Source organism: Strix aluco, chromosome 3 (genome assembly GCF_031877795.1).
Source record: "Strix aluco isolate bStrAlu1 chromosome 3, bStrAlu1.hap1, whole genome shotgun sequence".
Classification (NCBI taxonomy): Eukaryota; Metazoa; Chordata; class Aves; order Strigiformes; family Strigidae; genus Strix; species Strix aluco.
Window position 1 is genome coordinate 59,170,919 of NC_133933.1, and position 20,323 is coordinate 59,191,241.

General features: G+C 40.5%; 1 protein-coding gene across 5 annotated transcripts in view; it reads left to right on the forward strand.

Annotated features, from left to right (window-relative positions):
• The window catches only part of LOC141920991 (SAM and SH3 domain-containing protein 1-like), a 574,883-nt gene that overhangs the window by 512,611 nt on the left and 41,949 nt on the right, over positions 1-20,323 (forward strand). For 4 of the 5 annotated variants that reach the window (XM_074818712.1, XM_074818716.1, XM_074818715.1 and 1 more), the window contains 4 exons: positions 9,297-9,337; positions 10,871-10,957; positions 12,267-12,379; positions 13,995-14,096. In XM_074818712.1, coding sequence (XP_074674813.1) covers positions 9,297-9,337; positions 10,871-10,957; positions 12,267-12,379; positions 13,995-14,096 — 343 coding nt within the window. The remainder of the gene's footprint in view (positions 1-9,296; positions 9,338-10,870; positions 10,958-12,266; positions 12,380-13,994; positions 14,097-20,323) is intronic. The other variant, XM_074818713.1, reaches the window with a different exon arrangement.

A 20,323-nucleotide genomic window follows, 5' to 3' on the forward strand; every position in this document is an offset into this window, starting at 1 on the left:
AGAGGGGTTTCTTTGGGTTCAATGTTTAGTTTATGGCTTTCATCTGAATTTGCTGTGTGGGCATGCTACAAGACAGAAAAACTCGTCCCTTTGGGGGCAGTGCTTTTGTGGCCTCCTCATGCTGCGGGAAAGATCTGGGGTAAACCTTTTACAAAACTTCTTTTATTGTGAGAAGACTCCAGTTTGCCAAACCTGAAACTCAGTGCAGATGTGCATTGGTTTCTCATATTCACAAAGAGATTGAGTCAGGCAAAAGGAAAGATTTGTCCCAGAATAGCCATCCAGATTTTCAGGAGCTGAAAAATCTGTTGTTGTGAGTATTCTTCCACAGCCCAAGTAAAAGCTTACCCAAGAAAAGTCATATTTCTACATATTGAAAATACAAACATTTTCCCAGGGTGAGGTGAGGCAAGTTGTTTCTGGTCTGGTGTTCTGAGTGGGTTGCTTCAGAAAGTAAAAGCAGTTCCAAGGGAAAACTTGTGCTGGGTTAGGGAGGAGAGGGCAAGTGGCTGACTGGAACATGGTTGCTCTCGGTAGCTCCCCTGCCTGGCGCTGCTGCCTGCACACCCTGCAGCTTAATGCTACCAAGGTCTGAAGTTTTAAAATAACACACCTGGATGGTTGTTAATTTGCCAGAATTGAGAGATTCCAGACAGAAAGAGGCTTTGAGGGAGTCTGGAAGAAGCTGTGTTTGTTTTAACCTGGTTTGGTTTTCCTTTTCTGCGGTGCCCAACTGAAGAGAGCGCCTGACAGGCTCCACTGTCCACCGCACTGAAAACAGATTACCCTTGGTGCTCCATGGTAGGAAAAAATCCTGTTTGTGTGGACAAGCAGTGTATGTTCAGTCTTGCCTTGAGTCTTACTAACCCTGCTGCCCAGTCTGTTCAAAGCCAGTGTGAAATTAGTCGGTGCCCTCAGTCCAGCAAGTTGCTCAACAAGTATCTGTCTAGTGGGTGATGTGCTGTGACACAGAAGAGCAGTCATAATGCCTGGAGGGAGGCAAAAGGGGTTAAACAAGCCTGAAGCAGAGCTGCTTGTCACTTCAAGTCATTGTCCCTCCAAAAGGCATTTGGGGCAATACTACCTTCCTCTGTTGCTGACAGCGCTGTTCCTGTTGAATAGATGAAGCTACAAAAAAGACTGCACATAGGAACCTGCTCTATGCATTTCAAATGCCCTACCAAAGATGGTTTTCATTCAATTGATTTTGACAAAGAGAGAAAATTCTTCGCTGTAGCAAAGGCCTCTGAGATTTATGTGAATAACAGCAAGGGTACTGATGTGGCCTGGAAAGCTATCTGTAAACAACAGAAAACAAAGTCATGTTTGTTCAAGCTTTGCCTCAGAATTGCTCTGATTTTTTGGCCATACTGAAGTTCCTTCTGTAAATTGAAACAGTTGTTCAGGCTTCCGAGTCATATAATATTCAGCAAATAATGCAAAGCATGGAATTAGATGTTTGTAGCTTTCTTCTCTTAATAATAAATTTCATTCCCCTCTGCCCTTTCCACAATTCCTTTTAAACTGCAGTCTTGCTGTCAGTTGTGGTGCTACTGTAACTGCAGATTCTCAGTGTACCTTCAGCAAAGTGGCAACAGCATCTTTAAAATGAGTAATATTGCTGTTAAACAAAAATCTCCCTAGAACTGCAGGTTCCTACATACACACACTGACTTTTGCTTTTGCTAGAATCATCAATGTAACAAATACGCAGTAAATGTGTTGTTAGCAGTTACTGTTGCTTCTTTGTCCCCATACCATGTTGATCTGGGGATATATTGTATATACAATCCCTATTATTTCCAAGTGATGGCAACACCCCAAGGATGTTTACTCAGGCAGGGGACTGAGCGGAGTTTTCCCATAATTGTAAACAGATCATTTAAAACAATGTAATCCGACTTCTAGCCTGTTCCCGTTTTTGAGCATTCAAGACTACATGACAGACTGATGAGCTCTGCGTGTTTGCCAGGAAATCCAGGTTAAACCCAGTCCCCTGCACTCAGGCTTCTGCATCCTGACTCTCATCCTGTTTTTAGAACTGGGGATGTCACAGAGGGGAAGTTGTGTGTTTTCCATCTTGGGAAATAGATCGGTTTGCTGTCGCTGTTTGCTCCAGTGGCCTCTGGGCAAGTTGCAAATGTGGTGTATCAGAGAACTGCCAGGAAAGAGAAGAAAGGGAGTGAGAGACCTAAGAGTACTGTGTACAGATAGGATGAGGTGCAGTCACTCCTATATGCTCATTTTTTTCTTTGCAGCTGCTAGAGAAAGAAAGGACAAAAAACAACGCATGAGGTAACAGTTGTGGCTCTATCTGGTGTTTCACAGGCCTTCCTACCACCTTCGTGTGGCAGTGGGTGTTACAAATTGTCACTGCCTACATGAATCACCTGCTGTTTCTTGAACTGTACCCCTTGAGCACACTTCTAACCAAGTAAATGGTCATACTCCATATTAAGCACTGCAGTTCATCCTGCTGTACTCCTCAGCCTGCAGCACACTACAGTTTAAGCATTCTCAACCCTGTGATCCTTAGGACCTAAACCCCAGACTCTGCCAGAGCAGGGAGCTGAGCAGAAACAGAGTTGTCAAGCAGAAGGTGCTGGAGAAAAGCCTGCACATGTGGGGTGCAGGCGGCACAAGGCAGCATTGCTCGGGGGCTTTGCATTCCCTCGGCATGGGGAGCTGCTGTGCCTCTGGCAGCTGTGTCCTCAACTCCCTGCTTCAGCTGCTTCTGAGAGTGAACGTCTTTGTCATCCTCTCTGTGTGTGCAGGACGTACATCTTAAATGTTGGCCCTCACATGTTGAGTTCATACAGTTTGGCCAGATCTCTGATGGCTTGTTGAGATTGTCAGAGGCAGAGTTGTAGGCTGCTCAGGCCTTACAGCTTTCTCTGAGGTTGTTAGCAGGCAGCCAGTGAGGCCACAGGTGGCTGCTATCTGCATGCTATTGTCTCTGCAGGAGAGACTGTTAACTGAATCTGTTTTTAAGGATTTTCTGCAATGGATGTGCCATAGTAAAACTGGTCACTGTCCTGTGGTATAAACTTGAACTCCAAATCGGCCTAAGGCTGGGAGAGTGCCTGCAGTTCAGTGTTCCCATCTTCCACAGTGATTTTCAGTGGAGGCAGCAGTCTCTTTAAAAAGAGCTCTCATTTTGCAAAAGGGTTCATGCAAGCCTCAACTCTGCTCCCTTTGATACGCTACTGGCCTTTGCCAGTAGTTTTTAACACTAGATTTCCTAATCCTCTTCCCCTGCAGCATCCAAACTGCAGGGCAAGCTTTGAATGCAGGAGGTTATTAAATCGTCCCTCCAGGTCATGGATGGGGGGGCTTACATTCTATCACATTTGATTCTGGCAACTTCTCAAGGTGCCCAAATTAACTTTGACAGGTATTTGAAAGCTCATCTGCAAAGAAACAGGAGCTGCCAGTCTGACAGGGGATGTGAGGCAGAAAGAAGGCAGAAACTGAGAAGAACAAAGCAGAAAACAAACAAATCCCCTAAACCAAGGATGCTAAAGGCTGCACTTAATTACTAACGGAATAAATTGTTCCTTTTGTGTAGTTTAAAAATGGAAAGAAATACTGGAAGAAAAAGAAGTAAGAGCTTGCTGTACTTGAGATGTCTGCATTTCAGATATGTTTTTTTTATACCCCGGACTTGCAGGAATCGAAAAGAATCAGTGAATGTGTACGTCCCTGTTTTCACTTGTTTGACGCCTGATTTAGTCAAAGCCAAATTATTCATGCTGCCTTTAAACAGCCTCCTCAAGAGAAGTAGGGCAGGAAACTCCCACAATAACCCACACAATGGGAGTGTGAGGCCAGCCAAACGCTGCCTGGGACACGTGAGGAGGGAAACCAGTGTGCCTTTGAGTAGCTGGAAGAAGATTTCAAGCCTGGTAATTTTGTACGAGGAAGCATGAAGGGCGCTTTTCACAAGAAAGCCCGACTCATCACAGCCAGTTGACATGGCACGTAGCGACAGTGCATGCGGAACAGGGGTGCGTTGCGTGCAGGACGTTGGGCACTGCTCTTTGCTGTCGAAGAGGTTTTTAGCTGGCAATTATCTGCCTCCTGGCTGGGACCAACCAGTCAGTTATTAAATACATGATGTAGCCCCATCTGCCTGCTGCCAGTCACCGGTCTGAGCCCATGGGACCAACGTGGTAACTTCCATGCTGGTGATGGTAGAAAATATACATGCACATGCAGGGCCCACAAGCAGCTCAGTGTTTGTTTCCACTGAGAAAGTTTTGACCTGCTTAAAGAGCCATTGCTATGGAAACCTAATGAGAAGATAATTGAATGAAACGTCTTTGCTTTCCATCCCTTTCTCACACTGGTGCCAGCAAGGTCAGAACCTTGCAGGCCTGCTTTCTCTTCAGGTTCATGCAAATTTGATAAAAATACCAAAGGCGCGTTTTCTTTCCTGTGCCAGCTCCGGTTAGATAAATTATCTTGTATTCAGTCAGGAGCAGTTACAAGTCTGTCAGTTTTTCATACTAATTATGTGACTGGGCCATTTCTAATGCATGCGGATAACCAAATGGCTTTGCAGCAGAGCCAGAGTGGGCTTTTGCATCGGTTTATTCACTGCTATGAATGTGCATAATATTTGTAGATTGAAAATCCCATTCAAAGCATTTTCCTCAATGGGCTATAAATAGTGATTGGGAAGGAATAAGAGGGCCACTATCAGTTTATTGAAGATCATAACAGTAGTGGTTTCAGTATCAGATGGTGCATGCACCTGTGGATTTTATGGTTCATAAATGAGATGCAGCCATTAGTTAAAGCACATCTGCATTTAAAATACTTAGTGTTGAAACAAAAACCCATCAGAAATCCTGTTATTCTCAGTTCCTATGTTCTGTTTCGAGAATGATGAGCTTTCAAAAATCAACAGGCGCATTCATGAAAGCAGCACATCGTGTCATTTGTTTCCTTTTCTAGTTCTGTGGTGTACCAGCACATTCACATCTCGAGGCAAGTATCACTGTGTCTCTTGTAAAATCAACCACTCTGTGTGCGAGATAAGCCCTAGGATTTTTATGTTTGAGATCAGAATCAGTCCAGAGTTAACAGGGAAAGCTGTAGCCTAGTAGCTCGGTGCAGCCTAGTTAAAACCCATCTTAATAATCAGATATGGTCTTAGTTGGTTTGTGATGCAAATGCATGCATTGGTTCTTCCTTGGACTCCAAGTTTGAAGCCCACTTCCAGGATTCAAGGGTTAATTTATAAAAGGGAGGGGTGGCTTAGGTATAGCAAGGCTCATTCCCAGTGCAGCACTTTTATGGAAAGATAGATTCAAAGACTGTTTTGGATGCCTGGCTTTGCCATTGTTGACACAAAAGCCACAGGCTGCAAAAGGAACCAGAAGTGCCCTCCAGAGGCAGTTGTCATGTCCAGATCTTTGTTGTCAAAGACGTCTGGTCAGTTCTCTATCTTTCAAGCATCTTCTTAAAAGCAGTTAGTTTTTAAAGCTGCCCTCCCTTTCTCTACCTACCGTTGGAAGTTTGTCCAAATAGTTAGGAAATGTTAACTCCTCTTTTCTCATTTTTTTCCAGCTTATGCCTACTTGTTCCTGTGCCTGATTTATTAATGGGCAGTAAATTAATCTTCTTGCAGCTTTCAATTTTGACAGACTGAACAGGCAAAACTTTTCTAGCTTTCTTTCGTAAGATAAGCTCTCTGGTTCCCTGACTATTTTAACAGCTTTTTTCTTTACAGCTTCTGGTTTGAATTAATCTTTCTTGAGCATGAGTAATGACGGTTGTACAGGTATTCCCATATATATTCATTCTTTGTACTGCCATTGGAATTTCCCATCCTTATGCCTTTTAGGATTAACGTGTTGGTTTTTTTCTCAGTCATCCTTCTTCAGCTGGTATCCCCAAGTACTCTGGCATTTGCAAACCTCCAGCGTTTGAAAGACAAACTTCTGTGTCAGTCCTGTTTGCATACTTACGTGTTTTAGCATTAAATGTAAACTAATTTCTGTTAAACCAGCCTTTCTAATCAGCTAGTTCCTGGTCCAGGTTCTTCAGAACGGCTGTTGCTACTAAATTTTGTGTCACTGATCACTGATTGGTCTGATGTAATTTACTAAACTTCACTGAAACCCAGCATCTCTCTAAGACATTTGGTTACTCCCCCAAGTAGCTCCATTTTTAGTTTATCTATTGTGCTTTTTTTTTTTCCACCTCATTTGTTTATTTCAGCAGTTTGTCTGCAAGAGGCTTCAAGTATTGGCCTAGAGATGGTTTTGAATTTGTGAGATTAATGGATTAAAGTTTTGACTCCTTCTGCAGTCCGCTTCCAGAGATTATGGGTTGATAAGAAAGTATTCCTTCCCTCTGGCCATAGATCTTTTTTTCTTCCTTCTTGTCTGAACGTATACCTGTACTTTTCTTCTGCTGTATGCTGTGACGGAGTATGTTTCATATGAAAGCTTGCTAATGAAGTTATACATCAGACCACAACAAAAATTAAGGCCTCCACAGTGGAGTAATGGCATTTGGCTCCCTTTCAGACACGCAATGCTGAAACTTCTGCCAAGTGTCACTGCATCATTAACTTTCAGTACAAGTTATCAGTCTATGAATGGAAGCACACAAATCACTTTCAGTGCACGTTCACAGAGGAGCTGCAGATTTAACCAAGTAAGGGAGTGTAATTGGCAAGTCAAACATACAGCAACTCCAAGGTACTCTGGAATTTTTCACCAGACATCTAGGAAGTAAAGCACTTGATTGTTTTCACTGAGGATTTTTAAGCGTCAGAGTTGTCTGGTGGAATTAAAAAGCAAGTGCCTTATCAGGCTCTGTGTGGTACATTTTGTCAGCATTTCCATCTCTTCAGACCAGCTGTTAGCCATTTCAAGGTCAGCCCAGGCATGGAAGATTTCCTCTTTAGGGAATGCATGAAATGATAATTGGAATTTGCATCCTCTGTTGAAACTCAGCATAGTTCTTAAATCAGTTACAAATGAGAAGGTGGTCCGCTTGCTGTGGATACTACTCTTCTCCTCACACCCTCTAGCTCAGGCGTGTCAGAAGTTTTCTCCTACTGTTCTTCCCCTTCTTTGGAGGCCAGTGTGTGACAAGTTGGTGGCCTCAGGCTAATTCCCAGTGAACAGATGTCCACATCACAAACACTGCCGCTACACCTGCTACTTGCATCGTTGTTGGCAACTGCACAAGAGAAGAAAAGGATTAAAATGGATTTGGAGGCTGAAGAGCACAAGAGACTGCCTCTACACTTCGTGGCTGAATTCACTAGTGAGGCAGAGTTCTGATCATTAACAAATTTCATTTTCTAAGGACAGTGATTTGGTGCATTTCATGGATACTGAATTCATTTAAGATAAATAGAACAGCTGCTTGATGGGTGAGGTCTGTGCTCAGGTGCAAAATATGTAGTGGCTTAATTCTGTCAGTTCCAACAGAATTTAGCTTTCTTTTTACTCAGTTGTCTTCATGTAGAAGTCCACATACTTTTTATCCAATTTATCTTTATTTAGAAAAATACTCACTGACAACCTTACTTTTAAGTGTCTGGATGAAATCCTGGCCCTGTTGAAAGTCTTTAAATGTTGACACTGGCTTTTCTGGAGTTTTTACCCAGAAAGTATGGGGTTTGTCCTTTTCTCCTGAATTTGTTATTTAGGCTTCTTAAAAACTAAGCATTTGGTGGCGTATCAGCTATATCATTAACTTTTCCCCTTCAAGGGTAAACTATCAGCAAGGAAAATGCTAAGTGTCTCCCTCTACCTGGTGCACTACAAATCAAAGTTTGGTTGCTTCAGTTAGTTTGCAGTTTGTGCCGTATTAAATTTCTAATCGGTCTGAGGTTGAAGTAGGTTACATTTCAGAGCTTTGCTGTGCCAAACCCTCCTTGTCTAGATGAATTACTAAATCAAACTGAAACTTCATACTGTCTCATTTCCCCTTTAATGGTGTCTTTGCAAATTGATGAGCATGTTTTTTCATGCTTACAAAACGTTGGCCAGTAATTGCTTACATCTTCTAAACCCTGAACTGGTTTGAACCAAAATTTTCTTTCAAGTGGTTTACTGAATCGATCAAAAACTCTTCATTGCCCTCTTCTGGGGGTCTCAGAAAACGCAAGGAGCCTGTGCAAACACTGTGGACAGCAACAAGAGTATAGCATGCGTGTATTATTATACAGCCTCATTCAAAGAACAATTTGGCTTGAGGTCTTCTTGGTATGCTGGGGTACACGTGTTTCCATTCTGCATGGCTGCAGTACAGCCACTGCACAATAGGACATTGTCACGTCGTGGGGCTGAGCTCTCGGCAAAGACACTGCGGTAATGCTTTGCACTTGGAGCCTCCAGCAAAGCCATTGAAGCTGGCAGAAGTCATTTCGCTGTCTTGGTGCAGCGTGGTTAAATAGCAATTCCCATAGGAAGGCTTCAAAGAACAGTACAAGATTTGGTAATTTCTATTAGCCCCATTTATACAGACAGAAAAAAAGGCAATGAAGTGGGGTGATGTTGTCTCATCAGAGATCCCACAATGAACCGTTGGCAATGAGTTGGAATCCATTATGGAAAATTGGTTCAATGAACATAAAGATTGAGAACAAAAGATTTACTTACTATTTTAGTGGGTTGTTTGTAAAGTCCATGTTCCATTAAAATAAGTCTCTCCAGCTAGCTTTTGAGGAAGAAATTATACAATGGTGGGAAAGCACACAGAAGGGATGCGGGAGAAAGACTCTGTAGTCTCCAGTCATCTGTGGTCGCATTTCATAGGGTCTGGACAAGCTTTCTTTACCTTGTCTTTAAATCTCTACTCCTCTCTTCCGCACAGTGGCTTCTGAAAGTTTAATGAGTGCATATTTATAAAGCATTTTCAGATAAAAATGAAATAGGCTGAAAACAGTTATACAGCTAAACAAATACAGCATCCTAGTGCAGTTTCTAAGGTAGCCAAATTACTGTTTTATAAATGGAAAGGAGGAAAGTATGTGAAAAAGTATTTTTCTGAGGGATCCCTAGACTCCTTTGCCTTTAACCATAGGTTGGTGTCAGTATATATTTTTCTATGCTGGTCACAAAAGGCATGTTTAAGAGAGGAACTCAGTTACTGTGGTCAGAACAGTGGATTCAGTTTTTGTTTTCAACTTGCTGTGTTGGGAAGAAAAGAGAAGAGAAAACAGCTCATGATATATTGTTTGGAAACTATAATTTACTGTAATCAGACAGCTCCTGTGAAATGTGAGAAGCCTGCATCAATAAGTCCATTTCTCTTTTTTGTCCTAGGCTCTCCATTCATAAATCAAGTTCGGAAGAAGGCTCTGTAGGTCAGTATATTTCATTTTATTTGCTACTCCCATAGAATTCTTAAATGGGTTTTGAGTTTTGCTTGTGCTGGGATGTGAAGAGCTGAGTAAACACAATGCTGTCAGAAGTCAGGAGCATTTGTGTGTGTGGGAAGGGCGAGTCTCAGCTGCGCTAAGTTAGATGCTGGGTGTCTCAGGGCTCACTGAGACTACCCAACCAGCATTGTCATGTGATAAATATGCATCTTTTGACTTGTTATATTGAATTTCAAATGTCTGCATGTTAGGTCACTGCTAGCCTATCCGTTTGTATTCTGAAAATTACCACTGTCAGTGAATAATGGGGTTTTTTGTTATTTTTATTCATGTGATGCCAGAGTCTCTTCCTTTGTTTCTGAAATATTTTGCATTCTTACATACGTATTTGTTTTCCATTGTCTTTCACTTTTTTAAACTTACTATAATTAGTTCATATTGCTATCCTAACTTAGTAGTTGAGCTGATACAATGCTGGAGAAATTTTATTTTGCTCATTGGAGAGGAAAAGGAAAACTGGGAGGTTTTTTTGTTTGTTTCTTTTAATGTTTTTCTAGGGACATTTCCACACAGTCTAAACTTAATCTGTATTTCAGAGAGTCAGTAAACCCAGCTCTAGGTATTCTAGGGCAAAATCCAAAATACTATAGTCACATGCTGAAACTTTGTGGCACAGTGTAAACTGTGTTCCTTTGAATTTTTCAGTAGCACAGGGACGAAGTAGCTCTTTATCAGTAGCATTTCTGCCAGATCAGGCACAGTATGTTCTCTTGCAGGTGGCATAAACTTTATAGCATGTGCCCTGGTTAATTCAACAGAACACAGTTATATGCCCTACCTTGAGTCAGATCCCATTTCTCTTTTAGAACAAATAATTTACTTCTCCATCATGAAGCCATATGCAGATCTGATATTAATGGACATGGACACCCAGCCTTGTACAGTCCAGGCATACAGAGAGCAAGAGTCAAATGTAGTTGATGGTCTTGTAAAATTTCTCATGCCACATAGCAGAATGTGTGTGTGTGTGCATATGTGTGAGTGCATTTATATATATGTAAAGTATTTCTTTTCTGTATAGATATGCACACACATACTAGAAAATCACTTATCTGAGTTGTGGCTTAGGCTGCATAATTGTGGTTCAGTTAAAGAGACTAAACCAACAGAATACTTCAATAACACTTCCAGACTTGACATTAACAACTCAAGAGATATCAAAATGAATGTAAAATATTTTATGTTTATAATTCAAGATATGTAAGTTACTGGCTTATCTCAGTCCTCTATAACATGGCAATTATAAAAGAATGTGCATTTCCCTGAAATAGCTACATCAGCATAGTTGTAGTACAGAATAAATCAAGAAAAAATGAAAATTTGAGATTTTTTTTTTTGGTTTTGACTTAGAAAATACAACTCAATGCTTGAAAGCTTCTCTAGCCTTTACTAACTACTGTTTCTTTCTGAAATTGTTTTTCCCTTTCCCCTCATCCTCCCTCCCCACTTTCCTTTTAGGGAAAGCAGACTGGAAAAAGAAAAATAAGTTTTTTTGGCAGAATTTCCGAAAGAACCAGAAAGGATTAATGAGGCAGACTTCAAAAGGTAAATCTTTTTTAAGGACACACAACCTATCTATATAAAATAGAAGGTGCCAGGTTCACAAAGGAGTAAAATTCATTTACAACAGTGTGGCAGTTGGGGGTCTGCGGATCTGGAAGTGTTTCAGGTTTGGTTCATCGTGACAGGGCTCAGAAAGAAGAGTCATATTCTGTGAGACTGCAGACATGAGGCTGGGATGCCTTTGGTCCTCACTGTCAGTGATGGCACACATGCAAAGTGATGCGGTTGATATATATTTATAAGTAATATCTGTAAATGAACAAGATGCTTTTTTTTTTTCTGATCCTGACTTGATGAGAGAAATGCTGCTCTGTTTTAATTAGAAATATGTTTCTCCTTTCTTTGGCATTTGGTTACTTTGACCTGTTTGCTTTAGGCTTGAATCCAGCCTCTCACTGTAGGAGAAGACGCTACAAGAAAGAGTAGTAAAAGTGCATCTGGTGAATAGTGCAAATGTAGGATCAGTTCCAGTTAAACTGTCAGGTGTCTTTCTCTAGTTTTTCTCCAAAAGATGCAGCTGTGCATTGCTTTAAGTATTTCTCTTCATAGAGAAAAGTTCTGTTTCCCTATGTGTAGCTGTTAGATCCTTGTGTTGCAAACAGATGCTCCTCCATGTCACCGTGTCAGTGTTCAGATGGATTGTGAAAGATGACAGGAGTCCAATTCAGAGGACAAAAAGGGACACAATTACACTCTCAGTTAAGCGTGGGTCCTTGCTGGCTCTCAAGGCAAGTTCTAATAGTCCATGCTAATATGCCAAGTACGTACCAAATGGAGAGGTCCTGGAGTTGAGAGCCCAAATACATCCATTACTGTGTGCCAGCTCAGTGGCCACTTAGCTAGCCTGGATATTTTGGGGGATGTGGCCAGTCCTCAGCAAAGAGTTGCAAGGGCCCAGCATGCCGTTGCTGAAAAGGCTTCCACTTTGACAGCTTCCACAGGGCTGAGTGCAGGACTTCTCTGGCATTAGCACTTTCTCTTTTGATTCTTGTCTTTCAGAGTCAATAACTGTGTGATGACAGTCACTTTTTATTTCTCCTTGTCATGCACTCTTGCTTTCAGTGTCAAAGTCACTTTAGTTTTCTAGCCCTAATTTACTTCCTTTTCTTGCTCAGTTACTTCCAAATCATTCAGTCCTTTGAAATCATACTGTGAGCCTGCTCTGGGGAGGGTCTCTTTCTAGCCACCAGATCCATGTGGCAACCAGATTTCAGAGCACTGGGTAAAATCCAGTTTCACTGTACCCTACTCTGTGCATGACATGTGCTTATCTCTGTGCTTTTCCCTGCAGGAGAGGATGTAGGGTACGTGGCCAGTGAGATCACGATGAGTGATGAGGAACGGATCCAGCTAATGATGATGGTCAAAGAGAAGATGATCACCATTGAGGAAGCACTTGCTAGGGTATGATATGTACATACTTCAGTTTCCTTGAGAAACATGTTCTAGGATGTAGGATATACCAATTTGGAGTTTTCATTTGCTTAGAAAACATAGGCGAAGGGGGAGAAAGCTGGCCTGTTTGTCACATTGCACTAGGTAGCATAAATTAGATGGCAATTCCTTTGTTTATGGGGAAAAGTGAGATTTAGCTCAACCAAAAGCATTCTCAAAGCATTTGCTTCTCTCCATTGGCAATAAAGGGTGCTAATCAGAGAAAAGCTCAAGTGTAGACATTTTCGTTGCAGCTGTCTAAAATAAGGGAGAGGAATCTCACCTATACTAGCCCTTATTTGTTATGTATATTCATACGTTTGTTTAAGTACTAAAAGGAATGCTTCAAGTTTTGCTGAGCTTGTCTTATTTGTTTCAGAACACATATATTATTATTTTCCGGCTGCTAATGGCTGAAGGGCAGTTTGATTGAAGTCTTCAATTTTCAGCAATCAAAACTTTAAAAAATACTAACATTTAAGCTAACATTTCTTCTGCTTGTTTCTTAGCCAAAAAGGTGATGTTTTGTTTTAATAGCCTTTGAGAAATCATGTTCAGCTCTTTTTGACATTTGGCATTAAATCAGCAAAGATGTGTTGTTTAATAAGCACAGTGGCTGTCACAAGTGTTTCCTTACAAAATCTTAATGTTAATAAAGCACAAGAAGAATAACTGTAAGGTATTGTATTTGTGCAGCAATAGGACTGAGATTTTAATTGCTCAGGAGCCAACAGGTCAGTGTTAAAGTTTCCACACCACTTTTGATTTTGTGGCCTTATGCAAAATACTGTGATAGAACACAGCACTCAGATAAATTTCTATACTGACATACTACACCTTGAAATAGATTATCCTAGAATATAAAGTTATGTTATTGTCTGAAGAAAATACTGCTTTGCTGAAAATCACATCATGAAAAAAAAAGCAAAATTCTAAAATTACTGGATGGCAATATTGGGAATTCTTTTACTTCTCTGCTGTTAAAAAATTGGGGGGGAGAGGGTTGTACCGCATCTGTATGGTTCGTATATGTACTGGTACTGTTTGCCTCTAGTGGTCTGAGCTACTAGCAGCAACTTTTTTTTTTAAGTATCATCGGTTCTTGATGGTCCTCTCAACAGTTTGACTCAAGTAGGATTGGTTTTATGTCTTAAGCCTTTTATTGGAAAACAGGAAAGATGGTCCTTTGTTTTAAAATTATAAAAGATGGTTCCTAGTCTTTACTGCAGATCATTTTATTTATCAAAGAAATTGGCAGGCTATTGTGAATCAGTCTGTCAGCTGTAAATTGTGCCTCTGAGGTGAGGATGTTAATTTATATTTTACCAATGACAGTTCATCAAAATTTAGTATTTAGAGATCACTTCCTTTAAAAAAAAAAAAAATTCTCGTCATTAAAACTTCCAATTCTAAAACTAATTTATTTTGAACAAGTGAGACATGCAGTGCAAAAGTTGTGATTTTCCCCATTCCATAGTCATACGGGTGGGGAAAAAAACCTGAAAGGACATTAACTCTTGCTATTTTAATGAAGACCGATAGCTGCTTCTCACTGGGAAATGTTCTCTCTCTTTTCAAATTTCAGCTGAAAGAGTATGAAGCCCAGCACAGGCAGTCGAGCACTGTAGATGCTACAGAATGGGCTGATGGTTCTTACTCAACATTTGATGGGTCTTCCAATTGTAATGTAAGTACCTGTCATTCTGATAATAGCTCCCCAGTATCATTTAATATTTAAATTCTTTTACTGCAGTACAGAAATATCCTGATTTACCTGGTGATTTCCTTCATAGCAAATGTATCATTTGACCTTGTGATGCTATGTTCTGTCTGCAAAATATCTTTAACATGGATTTTAAATCTGCAAGGTCTGTTGTCGTAGACATTAACAGGCTTATTGTATAATCTCTCTTTTTTTTATTTTTTTAAAATACAGCCCTTTGTCACTGAACTTTTGAAGTACAAGTGATCCCAGGCAAAAATGCCCATGTTCCAAAATGCACAGAAAAGATTTTTTAGGTTGCTTAGAGGGAACTGTTTCACTTTGCTGATTCACAGTAATTGAGAAGTAGTTTCTCAGGCCTTCCTAGCCCTTGTTGATGGATTCTAGATGAGAGTCTGGCTAAGTCCTAGCTGCCTGCTGCTTTCAAACAGTTCTCTCTCTGCATTTGCTAACTCTCAGCCCAGAGACTTTGCAGCTTTTGCCAGACCCATAAGCAGTAAGGCAGCTTTCCTCCCTCATTTTTACTTCTGAACTGTGTAGCTTCTGTTGTTTTTATGGGCACCAGATAGTCTTTGTGTCATGCCATACTGAATTAATTAATTTTTCCTTCCAAATATCTTCATTTTCACTGAGTAGTTTATTCCACTTCATTTCTCTAATTGAAAGTTCACAGATAAATCTTAGAGAAGAACACATTCGACTGTCAAATCCAAGCTCTTTGTTACCCATATAATTGAATCATAGGCTTTTGAGACCATTGATTGATTTATTTATTTTATTGTTGATGGAATTTCCCACTAACTGCAGCAGACAGTTAGATTCTCGTCCCTAAATGAAAGGAGGAATGCTATGTCATTTTTATGAGATGTTTAAAATATTTTGAGGTAGAGAAGATTTTCTTGTTTGTATTAAAAAAAAAAAAATGCCTATCTTTAGATAGGAGCAGAGGGGGAGTGATGTTGCCTTATACTCTGTTCTGATATATCAGAAATGTGCAAAGAATAAAGAAGAAAGGATCCTGACTCTTCTGCGCTGATTGTTTAGCTGGCTGAAAGATATCTTGATCTTTTCCTTATTAGTATTTATAGCCTGAACTTTCCCTTCTTAAGGCCTTTGGCTAAGGTGCCTATAGCATAAATGCCTCAAAACTCTCATGTACTGTGGTCAAATCTCAGAAGGATACTGAATTTCTCTCTTAAGTCTTCTGATAGTGGTTTAAACTTGTGTTGAAGTTACCAAAATTTGTGTATATCTCTGAGGACCAAACATGACTCAGTATTTCCTCCCTAATAGAACAATTTGGCACCTTTTCTCTAAAATGTTTTCCTAAGCCATTTCTGCACTTTGAGCCAAGAGCTCTGTTACCTCTCTCTGCTGTTCTGGTAGGATTTGAACCATCTTCCTGCTAACTTCAATGAGGGATCTCTATTCCATCATTAAGATTTTTTGCCCTTGCTCCTAATTTTTGTCCTGGTTACATTTAACGGAAGTTGTGAAACTGCATGCCTTCAAGGGAAAAGCAGATCATCTGCAGAAGAGAAACTTCATGTTGGAACAAAAGTCAGCTTGACTTCTCTTTTTGTGGACAAGAAAGAAACTAGGGTTAGCTGGGGTGAAAGACTTTGGGCTGTAATTGATGTGCAAGAGGGAAAACAAGCAGTGCGAAGTATCAGATATGTCTGGAGATAGGGTGTGTGTTCACCCAGATTGTTTTGTCAAAGGACATCTCTGTTAGTCTGAAATGACCAGCTTTTGAGACATGCAGAGATGATTCTATTTTCAAGCCCTTTCTTTGCCAAATGGTTTAACTTTCAGTGCCATTTGTGTGATTTGTACTCTGCAAATTTGGAATCTCAAAACTACCCCACTCATTTTATAGAGGCCATGAAGCAAAGATGTTTTTCCATATATTAAAAATATTCTGTTAGGTAGCCCACTCCTTTCTAACCTCAGAAAGTGATTGAAAATATGAGTCACTGAAATTGAACTTTCTGGTTTGAATTAAAACTCCTTGGGCAGTGGCTCTTCTGATTCTGCTGGCATTTTTTCTGATTTCTTTTTTTTTCAGTCTCATGGCCAAATCGTTACTAGGCAGTTTTTAATGGAACATTGTGATCATATTTGATCATTTTGTAAACATTTTGTACACACAAATGATAAAAGCAGGATAATTGCAGATCGAGGGAATTTAGGAAAAGAATAATTTTTAGCTTACTTGCTATACATTTGTTTGGTAACCGTGGGGATTTAAGAGATATCAAGACACTAGTATAATGGCTTTTTTTTTTTCCCCCTTTGCATTTATCTTCGCAGGCAGAGACACCTGCTGGTAGTTAGAAGGACTTGGGAGGATGTGTCACTAGGTTTTTGTGGAGAATCTTGGTGTAGCTTTGCCCAAGGTCTACGTTTCAGGGTGGGGGGGGGATTGAAGTAGAATCTAAGCAATCGGAGAATCTAAAAATGAAAACAGAATGTCTGGAGTGTTCCAAAGGTTTAAGTACTCCATTGCTTTCGAGTCAGGTCTGCCCACAGCATAAGAACAGCCACCTACAAAACAACGTCTAAAAGGCAAGTATCATTAGTTGTTGTTGTTTTCCTTTTTAGGGGAAAAAAACCACATTTTTTTTAAACTTGTATAGCTATCATGTTTATGGCTAACATCACTGGTGTTGATCCTTAACTCATTTTAAAGATTGATTTAAGGATTCTTTTTCCCAGCTCCTCCTCTTTTAAGTGACTGTACCAGGAAACAGAAACTTGCATTTTGTACCATGACAAAACTAAATCCTAAGGACAAACCACAAAGGATTGAAGGGTTGAAGGGTCATCATCTCAGCATCTGAAGGGAGGCAGCCTGATGTCATTGCTGTGCTGTTAATTTTATGTCCTGTTTGTTTGCTCTTAAGAAACAAACAAACAAAGGCCTTGCCAAGTCAGTAGGTGACTTGGTTCTCTGCCACTTGAGAGCAGTTTGTAGCTTTCAGTCTTGCTACTGTGGTCCTTTTGTCTCACAGCAAAGTATGCGTGTTATTTATTTGCTAATGTGGGAATGCAGTTGAAACTGTTTTTCTTTTTAGTCAGTTATATCTAAAGTCTAAAATGCCTCATCATTTTTTAACAAATTTATTTCTGAATATTTGTTCTGTCTCTGTTGGAAAGAAGACTGCTCACAGTAATGCTAGACAAGCTTTCATTGCCTTGTGCCAAGAGTTGGGATGTAAAGCAGGTGCAGATTACAAATGGATCCCTTTCTGGATTTTAGATAAGGACCCATTTGTCCTCAGGAGTCAGAAAGTCCAGGGAAAGAGAGTACTTGAAAATTGTATCACATTCTTTCTTTACACTGAGGTGCCTTTTATGCTTCTTAAAGATAGAAGCTCATTTGATAACTTTTGGGCACTGAAATTCTTAGTTCATCTAGAACAGGGCTGCTTCATCCGTAGAGCCCCACTGGTACGGCTCCAGACCAGCTTGGAGGACCAGCATTAGGAGAAATGACCATAAATCCTTCCGTGTGCCCTCTGCTGAAAGACTGTTAATTGGTACCAGTTGCCATGTTCAATGCGGGAGTGAGGGAAACAAGAGAAGCAGGAGGTAGGTTGTGACAGAAGTGTGTATCATACATGTGCTGCCACTGAAACATTTCAAACCACTGATTAACTTCACTGACCCATTTCAGTACATGCAAGTTAAATGAAGTTGTAATTGGGTCTGGACTGAACTGTTTTGTTGGTCTCGTCAGGCTTCTGTGTTTCAGTTTTGGTCAGCAGGTAATGATCAGCCATCCAGAGCTCATTAACGTAAGTTTCCAGGTAGCATAGCTGGCCTTCGTTTGAAGGGTGCTGCAGTGAGCTGTGCCGCGCTCCCCCGCGACCTCCCCACCTGCCACAAGAGGCCTTAGCAGCCTCAGGAGAGAGGCCATAAAATTTATGAGTGGGCAGAGCAAGAACAGCATCTCCCTCCAACAGTATGGCCCACAGGTGGGCAGTGGGAAGCCTGCAGTGCTGTTTTCCCTCCCTGCCCTGCCCTGATGATGATGATGATGATGATGATGATGATGGGGAAAATTCCCCTTTGCATTGCCTCTCTTTTCCATCTTCTATCAATCTGCTTTGTAACAGACAGCAGCAAATCGAGTCCACACAACAACAGCTCTAGTTGGAGTGAGATAATCTTTCCGCTGTTTTTCATATTATTTCCCGAGGACATTTTCATTTACCAAGTTGTTAAATGGGGCTCAAAGTTGAAAAAGTGTGCGTTACTGGCTTTGTGTCTATGACCAGTGTCAAAGGCAGAATAACAGACGAGAATGGACTTTGGATCATACTCATTTCAATCTGAGAGATGCTGAAACTGTTGAATCAGGATTGTATTTCCTATGGTACAAAGCTGACTCAGACAAAAGATGAAGTCTGATAGAATTATCTCTTGACTCATGACAGTCATTACTGTGTTGCTTGGTGTGAGGAGTAGGAAGAAAAGAAATAATTACAATATCACTTCTGTAGCACCAATTACCTTGAGAGTAAATCTAAGTGTAACTACAGCAAATTCACATTATTCAGGGTTATACTGTATTTCAGTGGCTCAGATTGTGGATGCTTCCTAAATACAGAAATTTTAAAATTAATTTTTATTCATATTACTGAAGGATTCTTAAAATGTTTAAGCATTTGTTAACATTATTATTCCTTATGCTACAGGACTGTTACAGTAAATGGGAAAAAGCTCTTCCTTTGGTGTAGTCAGTTTAGCTTGTTAGAATTAAACTCATATGCATATTGGGAATCAGCATTGGATATCAGTGGAGACTAGGGTATGATAAGTTGGATTTTTTTAATTTAAACAGTAGTGTTTAAGCTGAAGCAACATGGATACTTTGTGTATTTTGAAAGCTATGCACTTTAGCCCGGTTTTTGCTGTTGTCACAGGACTCACCGTTTTTTATAAGTTTTTTTTCCATGAAAGGCTGTAGCATGGAGGAGGATGTTTCTATGTTTCAATTCTTCTTCGAGAGCTTGTTGCCGCCTCCAGGCCCTGCATGCTCTTTGAAGTAATGGAGAGGAGCCGATGATGAGCATGGTTATGAATGAATGCAGAGCTTTCATCTTTGCTCCATAGAGTCTAGTGACCCAATTTGTGTTAAGATTTTCTGAAAGGCACTGATGTGCCTCGTTGTACTGGATGCTGTATTTATTATTACTATCCAAGTTGCTATAATACTGTCAGTGCTTAATAGCAGTTATGATGAAGACAGAGCCTATAATAAGACACAGCTTCAAAATGGTAGTGCTAAATTCCCACGCTATGTGCCTACCACAGGGACCTGTCCTGGGAGGCGCTGGCTGCTCTTCTTTTCCACTGGTCTGGGGGATGGTGTCCAGCACCTCTCAGTGAAAGCTAGTAGCAGAAGAATTATGACATACTTTGTTACGATCTTTCCCCCCCTCTCTATGCATGCATAATAGCAGGGTTTCCCATGGGTATAGTAGTACAAAAACCTTTATGAGAGAAACACAAATTGTCATTACAGTTCCCAGGACACAACACAAAGTTTTAAGTAAGGTCAGTGCTGTGGAGTGATGATAACAGAGTGAGAGACAATCAGTGTGTTTATATTGGGTTTGGTAAAAACACTCCTTACAGTGTTCTACATATTTTGTCTGAAATTTTCCAGAATGCTTTAGAATTTGCAGGAGAAACACATTTATTTAGGAATAAAACTGTATCACTTCTTTAAGTACTATTTACCGTGCAAGACCTGCCCATGTTGTCATCAGGTACAACTTGGCTAGATATGGGTCCCTAGTGGGACTAAACATTGTCACCACAGGATTGTACTGAGCAGTTGGCAGTAATGTAGCCCAAGTAAGCCTCCTGCTCATTGCCAGTAGGAGTTGCTCCTGCTGATGTGAAGACTGGATGTAGTTAGTCTTGTTGTAAGGTCTCTGAGAAAAATCTTCCTGCTATCATGACTCAGAGAAGAGAGCTTACAGTAACGCACAGGCAGGGACTGTAATTAAGCGTGTTCGTAACCACTTCTGTTTTGACTGCATTCAGACAAGCCTACTTTACCGCAAAATGTTTGGCCATGTATTTGGGGAGGGTGGGAGGTGAGGAGGCAAATTAATTTAATATTCATTTCAACACATTACTTGGCTTTTTTATACCTTTTTGCCTTTGGGCAGCTG